The 18,812-nt window shown below is 35.8% G+C and overlaps 1 protein-coding gene across 13 annotated transcripts in view; it reads left to right on the forward strand.

Moving 5' to 3' along the window:
• LOC147579045 (uncharacterized) overlaps positions 1–18,812 on the forward strand; it is a 209,253-nt gene that overhangs the window by 38,448 nt on the left and 151,993 nt on the right. For 7 of the 13 annotated variants that reach the window (XM_086712841.1, XM_086712845.1, XM_086712838.1 and 4 more), the window contains exon 3: positions 11,709–12,390. The exons of the other annotated variants lie outside the window; for them this stretch is intronic. In XM_086712841.1, coding sequence (XP_086568967.1) covers positions 11,709–11,875 — 167 coding nt within the window. In that variant the 3' untranslated portion in view covers positions 11,876–12,390. Of the gene's footprint in view, positions 1–11,708; positions 12,391–18,812 lie in introns of those variants that run through there. 13 annotated transcript variants of the gene reach the window in all.

Here is an 18,812-nt window from a genome sequence, read left to right on the forward strand (position 1 = left end):
CTCTTCTTCAACTGGCACATACGCTGTTTGTGATCATTTTCTTAGATTAGCACACTATTTTGATAGAGGGCACTGTATCAGCATTAAGTTACCTCATTATATCCTTTCATGAACAAATCCAGGGAATCCTAAACCACATCTTCTTTCCTTTGCCTACTCAGTTCTGTGTAAGAAAGACTTAACTTATAAAGAAACTCAATGAAAGGCCATTAACTCTTCAGATTTATAAACAACAATATTATATGTGCTGTAAGAGCAGTAAAAGGGTCATCAATGTCTGTAAAGGTATAGTGGTGATTATAAGGAATTTATTAGATGCATCAGATAAAAGCCATTATTGAAAGAATTGTTTTTATGTTCAAGGACCTTCAAATAAGTGCTTTATGGTTGAGGGAAACCTGTTTCTGATTCAACTAATATTCATGGGATTTATTAATGGGTACCTGCTACATGGGCCAGGCATTATTTATTTCATTTCAGTCTTACTAAATGCTAAGAATTGTGCTTATGCCAGGGATACAAAGACAAATAAAACATAATCACCACTTTCAAGAGGCTCGCAGTCTAATAGGGGAGATTCATAAGTAGATAGTTAAATTCAGTGTAACAATGTGGTAAGTGTAATGAAAGAGGGAAGCATGGAGGACTATGGAAGCACACAGGAAGGGTTAGACAAGGTTTTCTGCAGGCAGTGACTTTTGAAACAAGTCTTAAAGAAGGGTGAAAGGAAGAAGAAACAGCTTGAGCTAGGTCCAAGGGCTTAGAAACAATGCTTCAGTAGTACCAGAGAACAGAGTAGGATGTGGGAGGTTGGGGAAAATGATGGCTGAAGAGTCAAGCAGACTCCAGATCATGCAAGGCTGTGTTAAGGAGTTTTCCTAGAAGATAGTTGGTGGGATATTTTGTTCCTAGTAGGAGAATTTTGTGGGGAAAAAAGTTTGGAAAACATTGGATCAAAAGCCTTCCTTAACATAGAGTCTGTGGAAAACTTAAGTGTACTAATATGCATTGTGACTCTCCAGGGACATACTATACAGTTTTCTGACTATGAAATACTTATGAAAGATCATCTTTTGGGACTAGAGTTCTGAGAAGCACACTTGGAAAGTAATGCATAAATCTTTGCATTACTAAGGTATTTAATAAAACCACTAAGGTATTTAAATAAATCAGTGCTATGGACAGGTTTGCATTTTAAAACACACCGGTAGCATTTCAGAACTCTCCAGCAGGAGTGTAGGAGATAGTTGTGGAGGGGCAAAATTCATGGCAGAGAGGCCCGTTAGGAGACCACTTTTGCACAGAGCAAAAATGAGGACCTGCACTTAGGAGTAGAAGGAAGAAAAGAATTTAAAAAAATGTTTAAGAGATTGACAGAGTTTAATCATTGATTGAATGCAGGGAGAGTGAGGGATAGGAAATTCAAAGTTTCTAACACGGGTGGTCAGGTGGATTGGGTACCAACAATTGAGTAAGAGGAGGCATAAGTTCAGGAAAGAGACAATGAGTTTAGTTTAGGAAATCTATGTCACATGTAGGGGGACATTTTATGAGATAGTTGGATGCGAGTATGTGATAATTAGATATTTCTGTTAAGTACTCAGATTTGGTAGTTCACAGTATATAGGTGTAGTTAAAATGATGACAATATTAAATATCACTCAGAAAGAGCAAGTTGAATTAGAAGAAATGTGGACCAAGTACAGAAACCAGAGAAATTGCAAGAAAAGTGTCTACACATATAACAATTTCAAAACCTGAGACAGTTCAAACCGTAGACACAGGCTGCTATTTAAAAACACCAACAATGCAGTATTAGATCTATTTTAGTAATCATTTTGGATCTATATTAAGTTCATGTCTTTCTTTACTCAGACTTTATATTTGTCTATGTCAAGTATTTTAATAAGCATTCTCCACTCCCAATTAAATTACCAGAATTTTTTTTTTTTTTTTAACTTTGAAGTGCTTTCTTTCTTTTGGTTGCTCTTTAAAACAGATTTGGCAGCAAATAGAGATGTGAACTGAGGCCATCGTATTTAAACCTGTGGTTTTGCAGATTGCTAGTGGTGGCTCCAAAATTTCTACATAGGAAGGGCTTGGGCTGATTGAAAGAAGGCGCTAACATTTATATAAGAAATGTTTTTACTAAAATCGAATGTTTCTTTGCAGAGAATGGGGCTGATGAAAATTATGCATGGGATGGAGGGAGCTAAATTTTCTGTAGAGTCTCCACTTGGTTCCATGATGCTGTTTCACATAATTAAATATGTAGTAATTAATATTTCTAGCTGATATTGAAACTAACCCATTAAGTCGCTAATAATATTTGTCATTCCAGCTGATAGTGAAACTAGCCCTCTAAGTAGTTAATAATATGTCAATCTGAAAAACATCTCCTGCAACTAAATTGTGCTAAGTCACATTTTCATCAGATACCCTAATATATATTGTTTACCTAACGTATTACCTAATATAGATTGTTGATTAAATTACCTATTAACAGTCTATTCTTCAGTACACTGAGGTTGTTTGTTTGTTGTAAGCAATGTGGTAGAACTTTAAAATACAATCACCCATGACAAAACACAGCTTTTTTTTTTTTTAAGTTAGTTTATTTATTTTGAGAAAGAGAATGCGAGGCAGGGGCAGAGAGAGAGGGAGAGAGAGAATCCCAAGCAGACAGTGCAGAGCCTGATGCAGGGTCAAACTCACCAACCCATGAGGTCATGACCTGAGCTGAAACCAAAAGTCAAATACTTAACCAACTGAACCACCCAGGTGCCCCAAAACACAGCTTTTCTTAGTATCTACCACTGTTAGCTCTCAGTCTTTATCTTGTACATACTAAAATTTTTACATAATCATCTATAATCCTTTGCAGAAATAGAGTATAAATAAAAATGAGTAAATAAGTATATGCAGCATTATACCTATTGTGATAAATTATATATAAGATAAATTATATATTCCATTCACTCTTATGTTGTAAATGACATACTTTGGTGTTTGTGTTGCAAATTTAATATTATATGAATGTGAAGGAGTATTAAGGAACACAAAACAAACTTTAAAAAAATTGTGAAATATTCTGTGTGTATATTAATAAACAGTAATTTCATGGATTGTACTTCGTTGATTTGAAGAATTAAAGCAGTTAGCTTCCCTGGCACAGAGTTTTCTTCCCAGGAGTCATTTAAGCATTACAAAATCTGTCATGTAGTTATAACATTGGAAAAAGCATAGACAATATCGCTATTATACATGCCTGGTCCAAATATAGCTTTGCAGTATGCAGTTTTGCCTGGAATCCTTGCAATGGGTTCTATTAAGTTGAAGCTTAATAAAATCAAGGTGGTTTTCAGTGCCCATTTTCATGATCAAAACAATGTTTATTGTGATGTTCTGAAAATGGTCAATGCATGGCTGCTTTTTTAGCACAAGAGATAATGTTTGGTTAAAGAATAAAACTATGGCAATAATTACTTTTTCCAAAGGCTAGTTTCATTCAAAGAATGCCAAAGAAAGGGCATTGTATAGCAATAGAGTCTCCAAATTTAGAGCAGAAATAGTAAATTTCATCTCATGGGACCTCAAAGCTGGTGCTTAAGTTTTGTTTTATTTTTGAAGAAGAAAGCATATAATAAAAACAGGAAATATCAGATTGGAAGAAAAGATATTCCTTAGCTTATTCTTTGTTGTAAGAAATTGGAAGTTAGGCAGTGAAGGTGAGATTTTAATCTGGGGAAGGACACAGACATCAAAATCCAAGAAGCACAAAGAATTCCCATTAGATTCAACAAAAACCAACCATCAACAAGCCATATCATAGTCAAATTCACCAAATACACAGACAAGAATTATGAAAGCAGCAAGGGGGGGCGGGGTGGGGAAAGTCCTTAACTTATAAGGGAAGACAGATCAGGTTCGCAGCAGACCTATCCACAGAATCTTGGCAGGACAGAAAGGAGTGACAGGATATATTCAACCTATAAATCAGAAAAATATGCAGCCGAGAATTCTTTATCCAGCAAGTCTGTCATTCAAAATAGGAGAGATAGGGGCGCCTGGGTGGCTCAGTCGGTTGGACGTCTGACTTCGGCTCAGGTCATGATCTCACAGTCCGTGAGTTTGAGCCCCACATCGGGCTATGTGCTGACAGCTCAGAGCCTGGAGCCTGCTTCGCATTCTGTCTTTCCCTCTCTGTCCCTTCCCTGCTCATGCTCTGTCTCTGTCTCAAAAATAAATAAAAATTTTAAAAAAAGAGAGAGATAAAGAGTTTCCCAGACAAACAAAAACTAAAGGCGTTCATCACCACTAAACTAGTCCTGCAAGAAGAATTTTAAGGCAGACCCTTTAAGTGGAGAAAAGACAAAACAAAAAAGACCAAAAGCAACAAAGACTAGAAAGGACCAGAGAACATCACCAGAAACACCAACTCAACAGGCAACACAATGGCACTAAATTCATATCTTTCAGTACTCACTCTAAATGTCAGTGGACTAAACAGTCCAATCAAAAGACATAGGGTATCAGAATGGATAAGGAAACAAAACCTATCTATATGCTACTTACAAGAGACTCATTTTAGACCTAAAGACACCTGCAGACTGAAAGTAAGGGGATGGAGAACCATCTATCATGCTGATGGTTGTCAAAAGAAAGCTGGAGTAGCCATACTTATAACAGACAAACTAGATATTAAAATAAAGACTGTAACAAGAGATGAAGAAGGGCATTATATCGTAATTAAGGGGTCTATCCACCAAAAAGATATAACAATTGTAAATATTTATGCCCCCAACATGACAGGACCCAAATATATAAGTCAATTAATCACAAACATAAAGAAACTCATTCACATTAATAACATAATAGTAGGGGATTTCAACAAGGAAACAATGGCTTTGAATAACACACTGGACCATATGGACTTAACAAATATATTCAGAACATTTCATCCTAACACAGCAGAATACACATTCTTCTCGAGTGCACATGCAGCATTCTCTAGACTAGATCACATACTGGGTCACAAATCAGCCTTCAACAAGTACAAAAAGATTGAGATCATACCTTACATATTTTCAGATCACAACACTATGAAACTCGAAATCAACCACAAGAAAAAAATGTGGAAAGACCATGAATACTTGGAGATTAAAGAAAGTCCTACTAAAGAATAAATGGGTTAACCAAGAAATTAAAGAGGAAATTAAAAAGTACACAGAAGCCAATGAAAATGAAAACACAACAGCCCAAAACCTCTGAGATGTAGCAAAGGCAGTCATAACGGGGAACCTAACCTCATCTCAAAGATCTGGAAAAAGAACAGTAAATAAAACCCACAAACACCAGAAATGGGAAATAATAAAGATTAGAGCAGAAATCAATGGTATTGAAATAAAAAATAACAGTGGAACAGGTCAATGAAACCAGGAGCTGGTTCTTTGAAAGAATTAACAGAATTGATAAAGCCCTAGCCAGACTGATCAAAAAGAAAAAGGAAAGGACCCAAATAAAATCGTGAGTGAAAGAGGAGAGATCACAACCACCATTGCAGAAATACAGGGGCACCTGGGTGGCTTAGTCAGTTAAGTGTCCAACTTCAGCTCAGATCATGATTTCACAGTTTGTGAGTTTGAGCCCTGCATCAGGCTCTGTGCTGACAGCTTGGAACCTGAAGCCTGCTTTGGATTCTGTGTTTCCCTCTCTCTGTCTGCTTGTCCCCTGCTCATGCCCTGTCTCTCTCTGTCTCTCAAAGATAAATAAACATTAAAAAACTTTTTTAAAAAAGAAATACAAACAATAATAAGACAATATTTTGAGCAATGATATGCCAACAAATTGGGCAATCTGGAAGGAATGGACAAATTCCCAGAAACATATAAACTACCAAAACTGAAACAGGAAGAAATAGAAAAATTGAACAGACCCATTACCAGCAAAGAAATTGAATCAGTAATCAAAAATCTCCCAACAAGCAAAAGTCCAGGGCCAGATGGCTTTCCAGGGGAATTCTACCAAACATTTAAAGAACAGTTAACACCTAGTCTTTTGAAGCTGTTCCAAAAAATAGAAATGGAAGGAAAACTTCCAAATTCACTCTACGAGTCCAGCATTACCTTGATTCCAAAACCAAAGACCCCACTAAAAAGGAGAACTATAGACCAATTTCCCTGATGAACATGGATGCAAAAATTTTCAACAAAATACTAGCAAACCAGATCCAACAATACATTGAAAGAATTATTCACCATGATCAAGTGGGATTTATTCCTGGGCTGCAGGGCTAGTTCAATATCTGCAAATCAATCAATGTGATGCATCACATTAATAAAAGAAAGGATAAGAACCACATTATCCTCTCAAATGTGAAAAAGCATTTGACAAAATACAACATCCTTTCTTGATAAAAACCCTCAAGAAGGTAGAGACAGACGGACCATACCTCAAAATCATAAAGGCCAGATATGAAAGACCCACCACTAATATCTTCCTCAATAGGGAAAAACTGAGAGATAAGGTCAGGAACACGACAAGGATGTGCACTCTCACTACTGTTATTCAACATAGTGTTGGAGGTCCTAGCCTCAGCAATCAGACAACACAAAGAAATAAAATGCATACAAATCAGCAGGAGGAAGTAAAACTTTTACTCTTTGCAGATGACATGATACTCTATGTGGAAAACATTAAAGACTCCACTAAAAAACTGCCAGAACTGATACACAAATTCAGCAAAGTTGCAGTTGCAATGTACAGAAATCAGTTGCATTTATATATACCAATAATGAAACATCAGAAAGATAAATCAAGGAATTGATCCCATTTACAATTGCATCAAAAACCATAAAATACTTAGGAATAAACGTAACCAAAAGGTGAAAAATCTATACAGTGAAAATCATAGAAAGCTTATGAAAGAAATTGAAGAAGACACCAAAAAATGGAAAAACATTCCATGATTATGGATTGGAAGAAGAAATACTGTTAAAATGTCGATACTACCCAAGGCGATCTACATATTCAATGCAATCTGTATCAAAATGACACCAGCATTCTTTACAGAGCTAGAACAAACAATCCTAAAATTTGTATGGAACCAGAAAAGACCCCAAATAGCCAAAGCAATCATGAAAGAGAAAACCAAAGCTGGAGGCCTCACAATTCCAGACTTCAAACTGTATTACAAAGCTGTAATCATCAAGACAGTGTGGTATTGGCACAAGAACAGACGCTTGATCAATGGAACAGAATAGAGAACCCAGAAATGGACCCACAAACATATGTCCAACTAATCTTTGACAAAGCAAGAAAGAATATCCAATGGATTAAAGACAGTCTCTTCAGCAAGTGGTGCTGGGAAAACTGGACAGTGAAATGCAGAAGAATGAACCTGGACCACTTTCTTACACCATACACAAAAATAAACTCAAAACAGACGAAAGACCTAAACATAAGACAGGAAGCCATCAAAATCCGAGAGGAGAAAACAGGCAAAAACCTCTTTGACCTCAGCTGCAGCAACTTCTTATTTGACATGTCTCCAGAGGCAAGGGAAACAAAAACAAAAATGAACTATTGGGACCGCATCAAATAAAAAGCTTCTGCACAGCTAAGAAAACAATCAGCAAAACTAAAAGCCAACTGACAGAATGGGAGAAGACATTTGCAAATGACATATCAGATAAAGGGTTAGTTTCCAAAATCTATGAAGAACTTCCCAAACACAACACCAAAAACAAATAATCCAGTGAAGAAATGGGCAGAAGACATGAATAGACACTTTTTCAAAGAAGACATCCAGATGGCCAACAGACATGAAAAGGTGCTCAATATCGTTCAACATCAGGGAAATACAAATCAAAACCACAATGAGATATCACCTCGCACCTGCCAGAATGGCTAAAATTAACATTCACTCAGGCAACAACAAATATTCATGAGGATGTGGAGAAAGAGGAACTCTTTTACACTGCTGGTGGGAATGCAAACTGGTGCAGCCACTCTGGAAAACAGTATGGAGGTTCCTCAAAAAATTAAAAATAGAACCTACCCTACAACCCAGCAATGACATTACTAGGTATTTATCCAAAGGATACAGGAGTGCTGATTCAAAGGGGCACATGCACCCCAATGTTTATAACAGCACTGTTGGCAATAGCCTAAGTATGGAAAGAGCCCAAATACTTATTGACTGATGAACGGATAAAGAAGAAGTTGTATATATATATATATATATATATATATATATATATATATATATATATATATACAATGGAATATTACTCTGTAATCGAAAAGAATGAAATCTTGCCATTTGTAACAACATGGATGGAACTAGAGGATATTATGCTAAGCGAAATAAGTTAGAGAAAGACAAATATCATATGGTTTCACTCATGTGTGGAATTTAAGATACAAAACAGATGAACATAAGGGATGGGAAGTAAAAATAAGATAAAAACAGAGGGAGACAAACCACAACAGACACTTAAAGACAGAGAACAAACTGAGGTTGCTGGTGGGGTGTTGGGGGAGGGGGGAGAAACAAAGGGGTGAGAGAAAATAAGGAAGACACTTGTTGGGATGAGCATTGGGTGTTATATGTAAGTGATGAATCACTAAATTCTATTCCTGAAATTATTCTTACAGTGTATGTTAACTAACTTGGATTTAAATTTAAAAAAATTAATTAAAAGACTAAGGAAAATATACTTGAAAGTCAAAGAATAGCAAAATAATGTTAATAGGGAAAGGAATTTAAAAAATTCATTCAGATATATGTAATAATTTTCTTATGGGTCCTCATTCATCACAGACATAGGTTTTATTTATGTCATCTTATGAAAACCAGATCACATGAATGACCAAGAAATCCAGGCAGATGTTTGTGAAACAATTCTGTTAGATTTTCTGTCTTTAAATATGTGCTTTTACTTAATCCATTCTCTGTAGTATATGGTTAATCCACAGTAAATTATAGATTCAGTGTTGGCTGGTACAATGTTAAGGGTAACATTTATATACCTGTTATTTCTAGTCATATTTTCAATTTTAAGTAATGGCTGTTTTGGTTAATGTGGTTACGTTCCTATTTTTAAATAATTATATGTACATATACAATATATGTTATTTATATTTTATATAAATAATGTTTATATTCATAATTATTATTTGCTCTTATTATAAAAGGGATTATATACTGTTATCTTTCAAAATGTTAGTTAGCCTGATTTTACATATAAACACAGACTACTATGTTAATATCTGAAAGCCTAGGAATGTTCTTCCATCTCTTTTATCTTCTCCTGTTCTCTCTGTAGCCATCACTTCCAGCCACTATTCTCAGTCCATACTACGTCTCCCTGTTCCTGCTAAATCAGGTTGAAATGGCCTTGCCTAGGGAATTGTGAATTCAAACATAGTAAATCTCGATTTGGCAACAGCTGTGAACAATATTTTCATTAAAAAAACAAACATTTTCTTAAGAATCTAATTTAGAACAACAGTCTTGAGAATGAACATTCACTGCACAGGGCATGTACAAGATGATCCATGGGGTATATGATAAACTACTGGTGCTTCTGTTTCTATTTATGTTTCCTTACTCTCTTAAAAATTTAACCTTTTCATGCTTTATAATATAAACAAGGTTCATAATATGTTAACCTAGTAGAATTGAATGAATAGAATGAACCAGTGATTTTTTTTTTTTTAACTGCTGGGGTATAAGAACAAAGAAATTTAAAAATCAGAAACATAGGGGCACCTGGGTGGCTCAGTTGGTTAAGAGGCCGACTTCGGCTCAGGTCATGATCTCACAGTCCGTGAGTTCGAGCCCCACGTCGAGCTCTGTGCTGACCGCTCAGAGCCTGGAGCCTGTTTCAGATTCTGTGTCTCCCTCTCTCTGACCCTCCCCCGTTCATGCTCTGTCTCTCTCTGTCTCAAAAATAAATATACGTTAAATAAATAAATAAATAAATAAATAAATAAATAAATAAATATCAGAAATGTAAAGAATAAGAACATTTGCAAAAAAAAAAAAGAACATTTGCTTAGTAGTCTGGTGGACTTAGATTTGATTGTTACCTCTTACATTTACTAGCTATTTGATCTTACACAGGTTACAAAATCTCTCTATGCCTCAGTGTCCTCATCTATGGAATAGTAATAATCATATAATACTTACCTTATAAGGTCTCTTGAAGAGTAAATTAAATGATGAATGTAAAGCACTTAGTGCATAGTATATAAGCAACAATGTTAGATGCTTGCATGACTGGAAAAGGTCATAGGGAAGGTCATGTGGAAAGCTATGGAATAATAGACCTAAACTCAAGGCTTTCTTTCACTGAGACATGAATTCGAATTTTATTATGGTCTGAGAAGTTTCAATTATCACGCATTAGCATTCAGACAAATCTGTTCATATTTTATTTAAAATTTTTAACTTCATTTATTTATTTTGAGAGAGAGAGAGAGCACAAGCAGGGAGCGGCAGAGAGAGAGGGAGAGAGAGAGAGAGAGAGAGAGAGAGAGAGAGAGAGAGAGAGAGAGAATCCCAAGCAGGCTCTGCACCTCTACGCTGAGCTTGATGCAGGGCTCAATCTCATGACCATGAGTGAGATCACAACCTGAACCAAAATCAAGAGTCAGATACTTAACCAACCGAGCCACCCAGGTACCCTAAATCTGTTCATATTTCAAAGAACATAGACTACAAAATCACTTTTCTGAAACAAGTGAACCAGCACAGGATGACCTGAGTTATACACAATGTTAATTTTAGTCCCATCAAAAATATATATTTATTCACACAATACAGATAGAAATTGAATGCCTAAAGTACATAAGTCTTGGATTCCTGAGGGCAACAGTGTTCTCTTCATATTTTTCACATATGAAGTTTGTTAATTTTCAATATTATTGCAAAACTCATCCCATTAAAGAGAAATTTTTTAAAGTAATCTCTAGGTTTGATGTGGGGTTTGAACTCAAGACCCCAAGATCAAGAGTCACATGTTTTACTGACTGAGCCAGCCAGGCACCCTGAGAGAATTTTTGTTGTTTGTAAAGAGGTAAAATAATGTAAGTGACAACCATTACCCATTCAAAAATTATTGTGCATCAAATTTGTGTGTGTGTGTGTGTGTGTGTGTGTGTGTGTGTGTGTAAAATGAGCAAAAGCTCATTAATAGTAAATATTGGAATTTTGCAAAACATCCAGAAAATCTGATCTATTGATAACTTGCTCCAGAATTATAGAATAAACAATGAGAATTTAAAAAAATCAGTGAGAAAATAAGTTTTTATTCTCAGAAGTGTAGTATTCTTACCTCATTGAGATTTGGAAGTTGTCTTCAGTCTTTTAAATGTAATTTTAAAAACAATTTTTTTAATGATTATTTATTTTTGAGACAGAGGAAGACAGAGCATGAATGGGGGAGGGGCAGAGAGAGAGGGAGACACAGAATCTGAAACAGGCTCCAGGCTCTGAGCCATCAGCCCAGAGCCCGATGCGGGGCTCGAACTCACGGACCGTGAGATCATGACCTGAGCCAAAGTCGGACGCTCAACCAACTGAGCAACCCGGGAGCCCGTCTTCAGTCTTTTATAATAGTACAGAGTCATTTCCCCCCAAAGCTTTGATGAATATTAAAACACATATTAAAAGGTTTGTTTTGTTTTGTTTTTCATTTTAGGTTGTGTTGACCCAATCAGAGAAACCTTTGATTCAGAGACACCTCATGAACCTGAGTGGCAAGATGCCTGGATAGTAGTTGTGTTCTGTGCTCATTATGGAATTCCAAGAGGAAAGGATGAAATGAAAAGGCAGAACACGGAGTCTGAATACTTACAATTGACCTGACATAAGACTTTCATCTAAGTCAATATGTGGCTTTAGCAGAAATTTTTCTTAAAGAAATAGATAATGAAGAATCAGATTCAACAAAGTATTCATAAAGGGCTCAACATGGTCAACAAAAGTGTTTTAAGCACCTATTATGTACAAAACTTTGCAAAATTCTGGGAGTGAGGTTGGGAGAGATGAAAAATAATAAGATATGCAGATGAGTAAGACATTGTCTTTCACCCCAAGGAACTTCCACACTGGTGAAGGGGATACACTTGTACAAGGTAGGCATAGAAAATATTTTTAAAAACTGGGATAGTAGAAAGAAGACTTCTGGGGTTGGATCTTCGGCTTGGACTCAAAATAAGTTTCTCTTATTTACTGGTCTAGACTAAGTTGCCACAAGACAGAACACCACGTTACATTTGAATTTTAAGTAAACAATGAAGTTTTTAATTGTCAGTATACTGTATTACATGGGACATACACTAAAAAATTACTTTGTAAAAAAATCTGAAATTCAAATTGAATAGGGTATCCTGTATTTTTATTTGCTATATCTGGCAACCCAATCTTAGGCAATGTGCTCATTATTTATAGTTTGCCAAATCCATCCATCCTTTTCTGCTGTGTCCCTCCTGGAAGCTGACTCCTATGATCTCAATTTCCTGCGCTCCCTTACCAGTTGGCTTCTTGTTGAATTCAGTCATTGGGAGGGACTGGAAGGAGAGGAGACAGTAAGAGGAGAGAGATTAAGTTTTCTTCCTTGCCTCTTCCATACCTTAGCAAAGCATCATTGGTGGTGGCAGTAGTCTTCTATAACTACAAGTCATGCCTGACAGTTCCTCCTCCATGACGTCAGCTTTCCTGAGACTCTGGTCACATTTTCCCCTCCCATTGCTCCCTCAGTGTTAGGAATAGCAAAAACTTCCCTTTGCTGCTAACCTCTGGGTGCTTCAGCATCCCTTTTGGTTTTTCTAACTTTGCCCATTTCTTTGTAGGTAGTCTGTTATTTTAAACCACTGAATTAAATTCTGTTTCCTTCCTGGACCCTGGTTGATAAAGCAAGTCTCTTTAGCTTCCTTGAGCTTTATCTTTTTAGCTTGTAAAATGAAGAAAATAATACCTCCCTCAAACATTTTTTGTACATTTTTGATTATATATATGGATATCTTGGTGGGGGCTCTAAAATTTGAGTTTATATTTAGCACACTATATTAATAACTCTTTCCAGTTGTGGTATGGCAGAGTAGTGCCTATTGAGTCAAATCTCCTATAGATAACAACTATAAACTGATCAAATATTAACATCAGCTCTCTGAAGGAATTGGGTAATGACCCAAAGCAGGCAAGTACTGTTGCACAGTTGATAACTGATTGAAGAGAACAACACTGGGTGAGTTTCTCATTTTTATAGCTTTTGGACTGAGGATATAAACCAGTGTGCACCAGAAGGGAAGCTAAAATTCCAATAGTCTTACTGACTGAAGAACCATAGGACAGAGTTTAGGGCAACTATATAGCCACTAGAAAATGAGGGGAGAAATCCAAGAAAGGAGAGTTCTAGAAAGAAGGAGTTCCAAATTATATTCATTACAAATTTCTGGCTTACCCTTGAATCATACCTATGTTGGGCAGACTCACACAGGCCAACTAAAACTAAAAGAACAGTACTGAGATTTAAACTGCCACCTATTTCAGGAAAGTTGGCAGCTTGAGTCCCAGTATTTTAAGTGTCTATTAAAACAGTGAACACTTTTCAGAGAAATATAACAGAATCTAAAGTCTACAACACATCATTCACAGTGTCTAAAATATAGCCCATAATTACTTGATGAAGAAACAGAAAACATGACCAATTTTAAAGGGAAAAGACAATTATCAGAGCTTGACCTCTAAGAAAACACAGATGTTAGAAGTATCAGACACAGATTTCAAAACCGCTATTATAACTATGCTTAAGGATATAAAGAAAATATGCTCACAACATATGAAAAGATAAGAAATCTCAGCAAGAAAACAGAAACTATAAAAAATAAAAATTCTAGAACTGAAAAACACAATATATACTTAAAAATATCCACTGAATGGGATTAGAACAGAATGAATATGATGGAAGAAAGAATTAATGAACAAATCAATAGAAATTATAAAACTTAAAGAACAGAAAGAAAAGATTGAAAAAAAGTTAACATTTCAAAGGGCCTGAGGAACAATATCAAAAGGTCTAAACGAACATTGTATAACTGGAATTCCAGAAGAGAAGATATAAAATGAATAAAACAAGATATTTGAAAAAATAATGGCTGAAGTGTTCTTAATTTGATATAAGAAATTTATAGCATCAAAAGTCTCAGAAAGCCCCAAGCAAGATAAGTCCACAGAAAAGTCACACCCAGTCATATCATAGTGAAACCCAAGATGAATAGAAAATTTTGAGAAAAATGACACATTGTGTACAGAGGAACAATTCAAATGTTCAAATGAATTCAAACAATTTAAACCTCATCAGTAATAACAAAGTTAGAAAACAGAACAATGTCTTCAAACTGCTAAAAGAAAAAACAAAATCCAGAATTCTATACTCAGCAAAATATATCTTTCAAAAATGAAGACAAAATAAGCACATTTTCACATAAGAGAAAACCGAAAAAATTCATTGCCAACAAACCTGAACTGCAAGAAGTGTAAAAGCAAGTTCTTCAGATAGATGGAAAAGGATAACAGATGGAAATTTAGGTCTTTAGGAAAGAATGACGAGCATTTCAAGTGGTAAATATGTGGGTAAATAAGTATTTCCTAGCAATTTCCTAGCAATGACATGAAAATAATTTTTTCTTGATATAGTGTCACTTTACAATAATGTATATAAATACACATGAAATAGTAATAGATCAGAAGTTTCATTGGAGACACCAAGACACAATAGAGGCCACCTGCAAAGAGGTATGGTAATCCAGATGCAGATTTTTCAAAGGAAATAGTCAAGAATATGTTAGATGATTCACCCATGTTAAAAGTATAAAAAGTTTGGATTTTTGGAAGTTTGAAAAGTTTTTGAGGATGATTAACTGAGAGATAGCTATGTTGTGATGTTATTGTCAACTTTTACCATCCAAAGGGGTTGGATAGGGGACCTGACACTTAAGTCTAATGAAAGGGACCTCAATGGTACCAACTATTTGGTTAGCTTGATATGTCTACCCCATGATTGAAGGGCACGAGTAGGTTTATTTTATTTATTTTTTGTTTGCTAGTTCAGGTTTATTGAGATATACATAGAGTAAAATGCACCTTTTTTAGGAATACAGTCCTATGAGCTCTGACAAATGTATACAGTCATGTAAATAACACCACATCATTATCTCCAAAAGTTCTCTTTTGTAACCAAGTCCCTCATACTCTCAAGCCACTAACAAACACTGATTTGATTTTTGTCCCTTTAATATTGTCTTTTTGAGAGTGTCATTATAAATACAATCATATAGTATATAGCTTTTTGTGTCTGCCTTCTTTCAATTATTATATTGCTTTTGAGATTCGTTTGTGTTGTTGCAATTATCAGTAGTTTTATGGATGAATTTATCCCAATCACCAGTTGATGATTTGGGGGTGGTTCCCCAATTTTTGGCAATTATAAATAAAGCAGTTTTAAGAATTTGCATACAGGCCTTTGTGTGAACATGTCTTCATTTCTCTTGGTCTAGGAGTGGGTTTTCTGGGGCAATATGTTAAGTATATGTTTAACTTCATTAGATTGCAAGATGGGTTAGTCAACAGCTTTAGCAGCAGAATGAAGGAGTGCTGTCTGCTCTCCCAGAGCACGCTGGGTTAAGGAATAGATAAGTGCTTACTAAAAGTCAGATAAACTTTGTGTCATTTATTACTGCCAAAACAAAACCAAATGCAAAAAACAGCCCAAAATATAGGAGCTTAGAAACAAATAGCAGTAATTTATTTGCTTACAATTCTGCAATTTGGGCATGGCTTTGGCGGGCTTGTCTCTGTCGTGTTGGCTGGAGTATCTCTGCTCTGGTTTACTGGAGAATCTGAAAATGTCTTCACTCCCATATCTGGTGCCTCCGCTGACATGACTGGATTACCTGGGGTCTGGCAGAGCCTCTCTCTCTCTCTAGCAGAGTAATTGGGCTAATTTACATGATGATTCAGACTTCAAAAGTGTAAAAATGGAAGCTGTAAGATCTCTTAAAATCTAGGCCTGGAAGTCACACAGCATCACTTTTGCCTCATTTTATTCAAACCATTCCAGTTTCAAAAGGAAGGAAAATAGACCCCATTTCTTCATGGGAGGAGTGGAAAAGCCACACTGCAAAAGGGGAATGAGATGAGGGGTGAATGTTAAAGCCAGCCTTAAGGGCAATTGCCTCAGGCAACATTGCATCTGTCCTAGATTCTATTCAACAGTACTACTTGGAAGGACCATAAGGGCGTCAGAAGGGAAGTGGAGATGTGCTTTAGGATTCTAGGAGCTAAAAGAGATTAATTAACTGCCAGAATAAAATCCATTCACGCAGATCAAGGGAACTAAAGTTGAGAGGACTTTCACAGGGTCAGAGATTTCCAAAAAGCCAATAAAAGTACTGCGTGAAAAAAGTCAAAGTTACACATCTTCCATTCCCCAGTCCCAAAGCCACCTTACAGCAGTAATTGTCATATATGACCTTTCTTATTCTTTTCATATCTTCTCCCTCCCCACCCCAACTTCAACTCTGTTGGAAACAAAATCAGAAAATCCGAAACCATAATACACTAGGGAAAGAGGAGCAGGGGGAAAAAGGAGGACTTCTCTCACTCTACTGCATATGTTCAAGCAACAGCACGCCCTCTTTGGGAGAGGTAGAAAGATTTTAATGTTAAAACGATTTTGGCATTTTGATTACTATCTATTATTGGTCATTTATAATAATGTGCTCAGACTGTATTTGTCACCTAACATGATTATAGGACTCTACTTAAGTGGCCAGAAAATATATATGGGGACCGCCTGAGCTTTAATCCAAGGATAGGAGAAAAACAACTCACAATAAAAGGCTTAAAAAGAGTAGTGGGAAACAAAAAAAAAAGTGTTTTAATACCAGTTATCTTGTTAGGTCTACGATAGGTGAGTTTTCATTATAGTTAAAGAATCATTTAAAGGGTGAAAAATTCAGTGTAACCAGATCTCTGGTATGCCATGGCATATGCTGGAATATCCCATCACTAAGCCAACAGTGTAATCATAGGCAAGTCAATCTCTCTGTGCCTTATATTTTTCGTGTGTGAATGAGATCAATAATATCTGCCTTGTTGGGTAGATTAAGTACTTAGAATAGTGTCTGGCAAATATTAGCTGTTCAGCAAATGATAACTGTTCAGCAGTTATCATCATCATCTTCATCATCATCATCATCATCATTTGCCCTAAATTGTTTTGCTGAATTAAGTTTTTTAGCAAGTCTATTTTTTATTTTCCTTTTGTTAGTAGATACTCATCTTTGTGCTTTAAGAAGTAATAATATTTTTATAATGCCTTAAAACGATTAACATAATGCCTGGAATATAGTAACTTCAATAAATGGCTGTTGTTATTATAGTCACTTCAAAGGAAACCCTTGCACCTTTCTCTCTTCCCTTCATGCACAAGCTATATTCCATGCTGGCGCTCCATTTAATCTCTCTGTATCTCAGTTTCTTCATGTGTAAAATAGGGCTTTTATTGACTTTACCTACTTCACAGGGTCATTATGAGGAATAAGATCATTTTTATGAAAACACTTGTAAAACAATATACAAATATGAATTAGCATTATTGTTTATTGTACGGGTTGCTTTTTTATATTATTTATAAATCTCTTTCCAATGATTTTGAATAATACTCAAAGTTTTTCTGCAAGAAATCAGAGCTGAAATCTCCATTCATATATAAACTGCTTTCCAGAAGTAGGTATGTATTTTCTAGCCCTTACACATCAATGCTGTGATTGCAGGGCAGGTACAAGGTCCCATTAGCCCACCAGTTTTTCTTCTTGTTGGTGCTGAACTACTCTCCTGTCTCACCTGAAATTTTTCGATTAGTGTTTCTAGAAGGAGAGACAAGAAACATCTAACATCTGATAACACCTTTATATTTTACCTGGGGAGGTAAGGTTAACGTAGGGGACTATCTCCTACAATTTCTCAGAACAAATTGATTAACTAGCCCAGAGTTAGCTAAGAGCATCCATCCTACAAGCATGAGATTGTAAGATGGGCACATTTCAGTGGAGGAGCAAAACATGATCACAACCATCTAAGAATAAATAGCTCAACAAGCTTTTATTCTATTTATGTCCAACAGAAGGTGGCTGCTTCCCTAAGATGCCTCCCACCAGATGGTGACTTCTCAGTTCATTTTTAACTACCTGCAAAATCATGGCACATGGCTCTGACCTCATTTCATTTTAGAATTCACCTTTTATTTCAGCACTACATTTCTATAGCTTCTGACTTCTGTCTGGGCAAAAAAGTTTCTCAAAAGGTAGGAGGTCAATGTCAGGCAAACATATATGCACATAAATGTACTTACTTTTATAAACAACTTACACTTCATAATACATCTGTAATATGGGCAACTGACTTCTTGTTTCAGACTAGGTTCCCTTCTCTATATACATAGTAACAGTTATCTCTATTGACTCAAGAAATGAAAACGTATTTTAAATTATTCTAAAGAAAACCTAATTATGAAGACATTGGAAGTTCTCTCTATATAATGCATTGTAAAGTCAATCCAATAAATTGGATTATCTATATCAATCCTCATTCCCTAAATTTCCCTTTGTTAGTATTCATTACTGAGAATTGACAGCACAATTCTATACTAAACCTCTAGAATAATCAGGGTAAGGAGTCACTTGGGAGCTTAGCCACCATTTTAATCAATTACTATGTTTTGCCTGAATTTATGACGACA

Source organism: Puma concolor, chromosome B4 (assembly GCF_028749965.1).
Source record: "Puma concolor isolate L17-30 chromosome B4, mPumCon1.1.hap2, whole genome shotgun sequence".
NCBI lineage: Eukaryota > Metazoa > Chordata > Mammalia > Carnivora > Felidae > Puma > Puma concolor.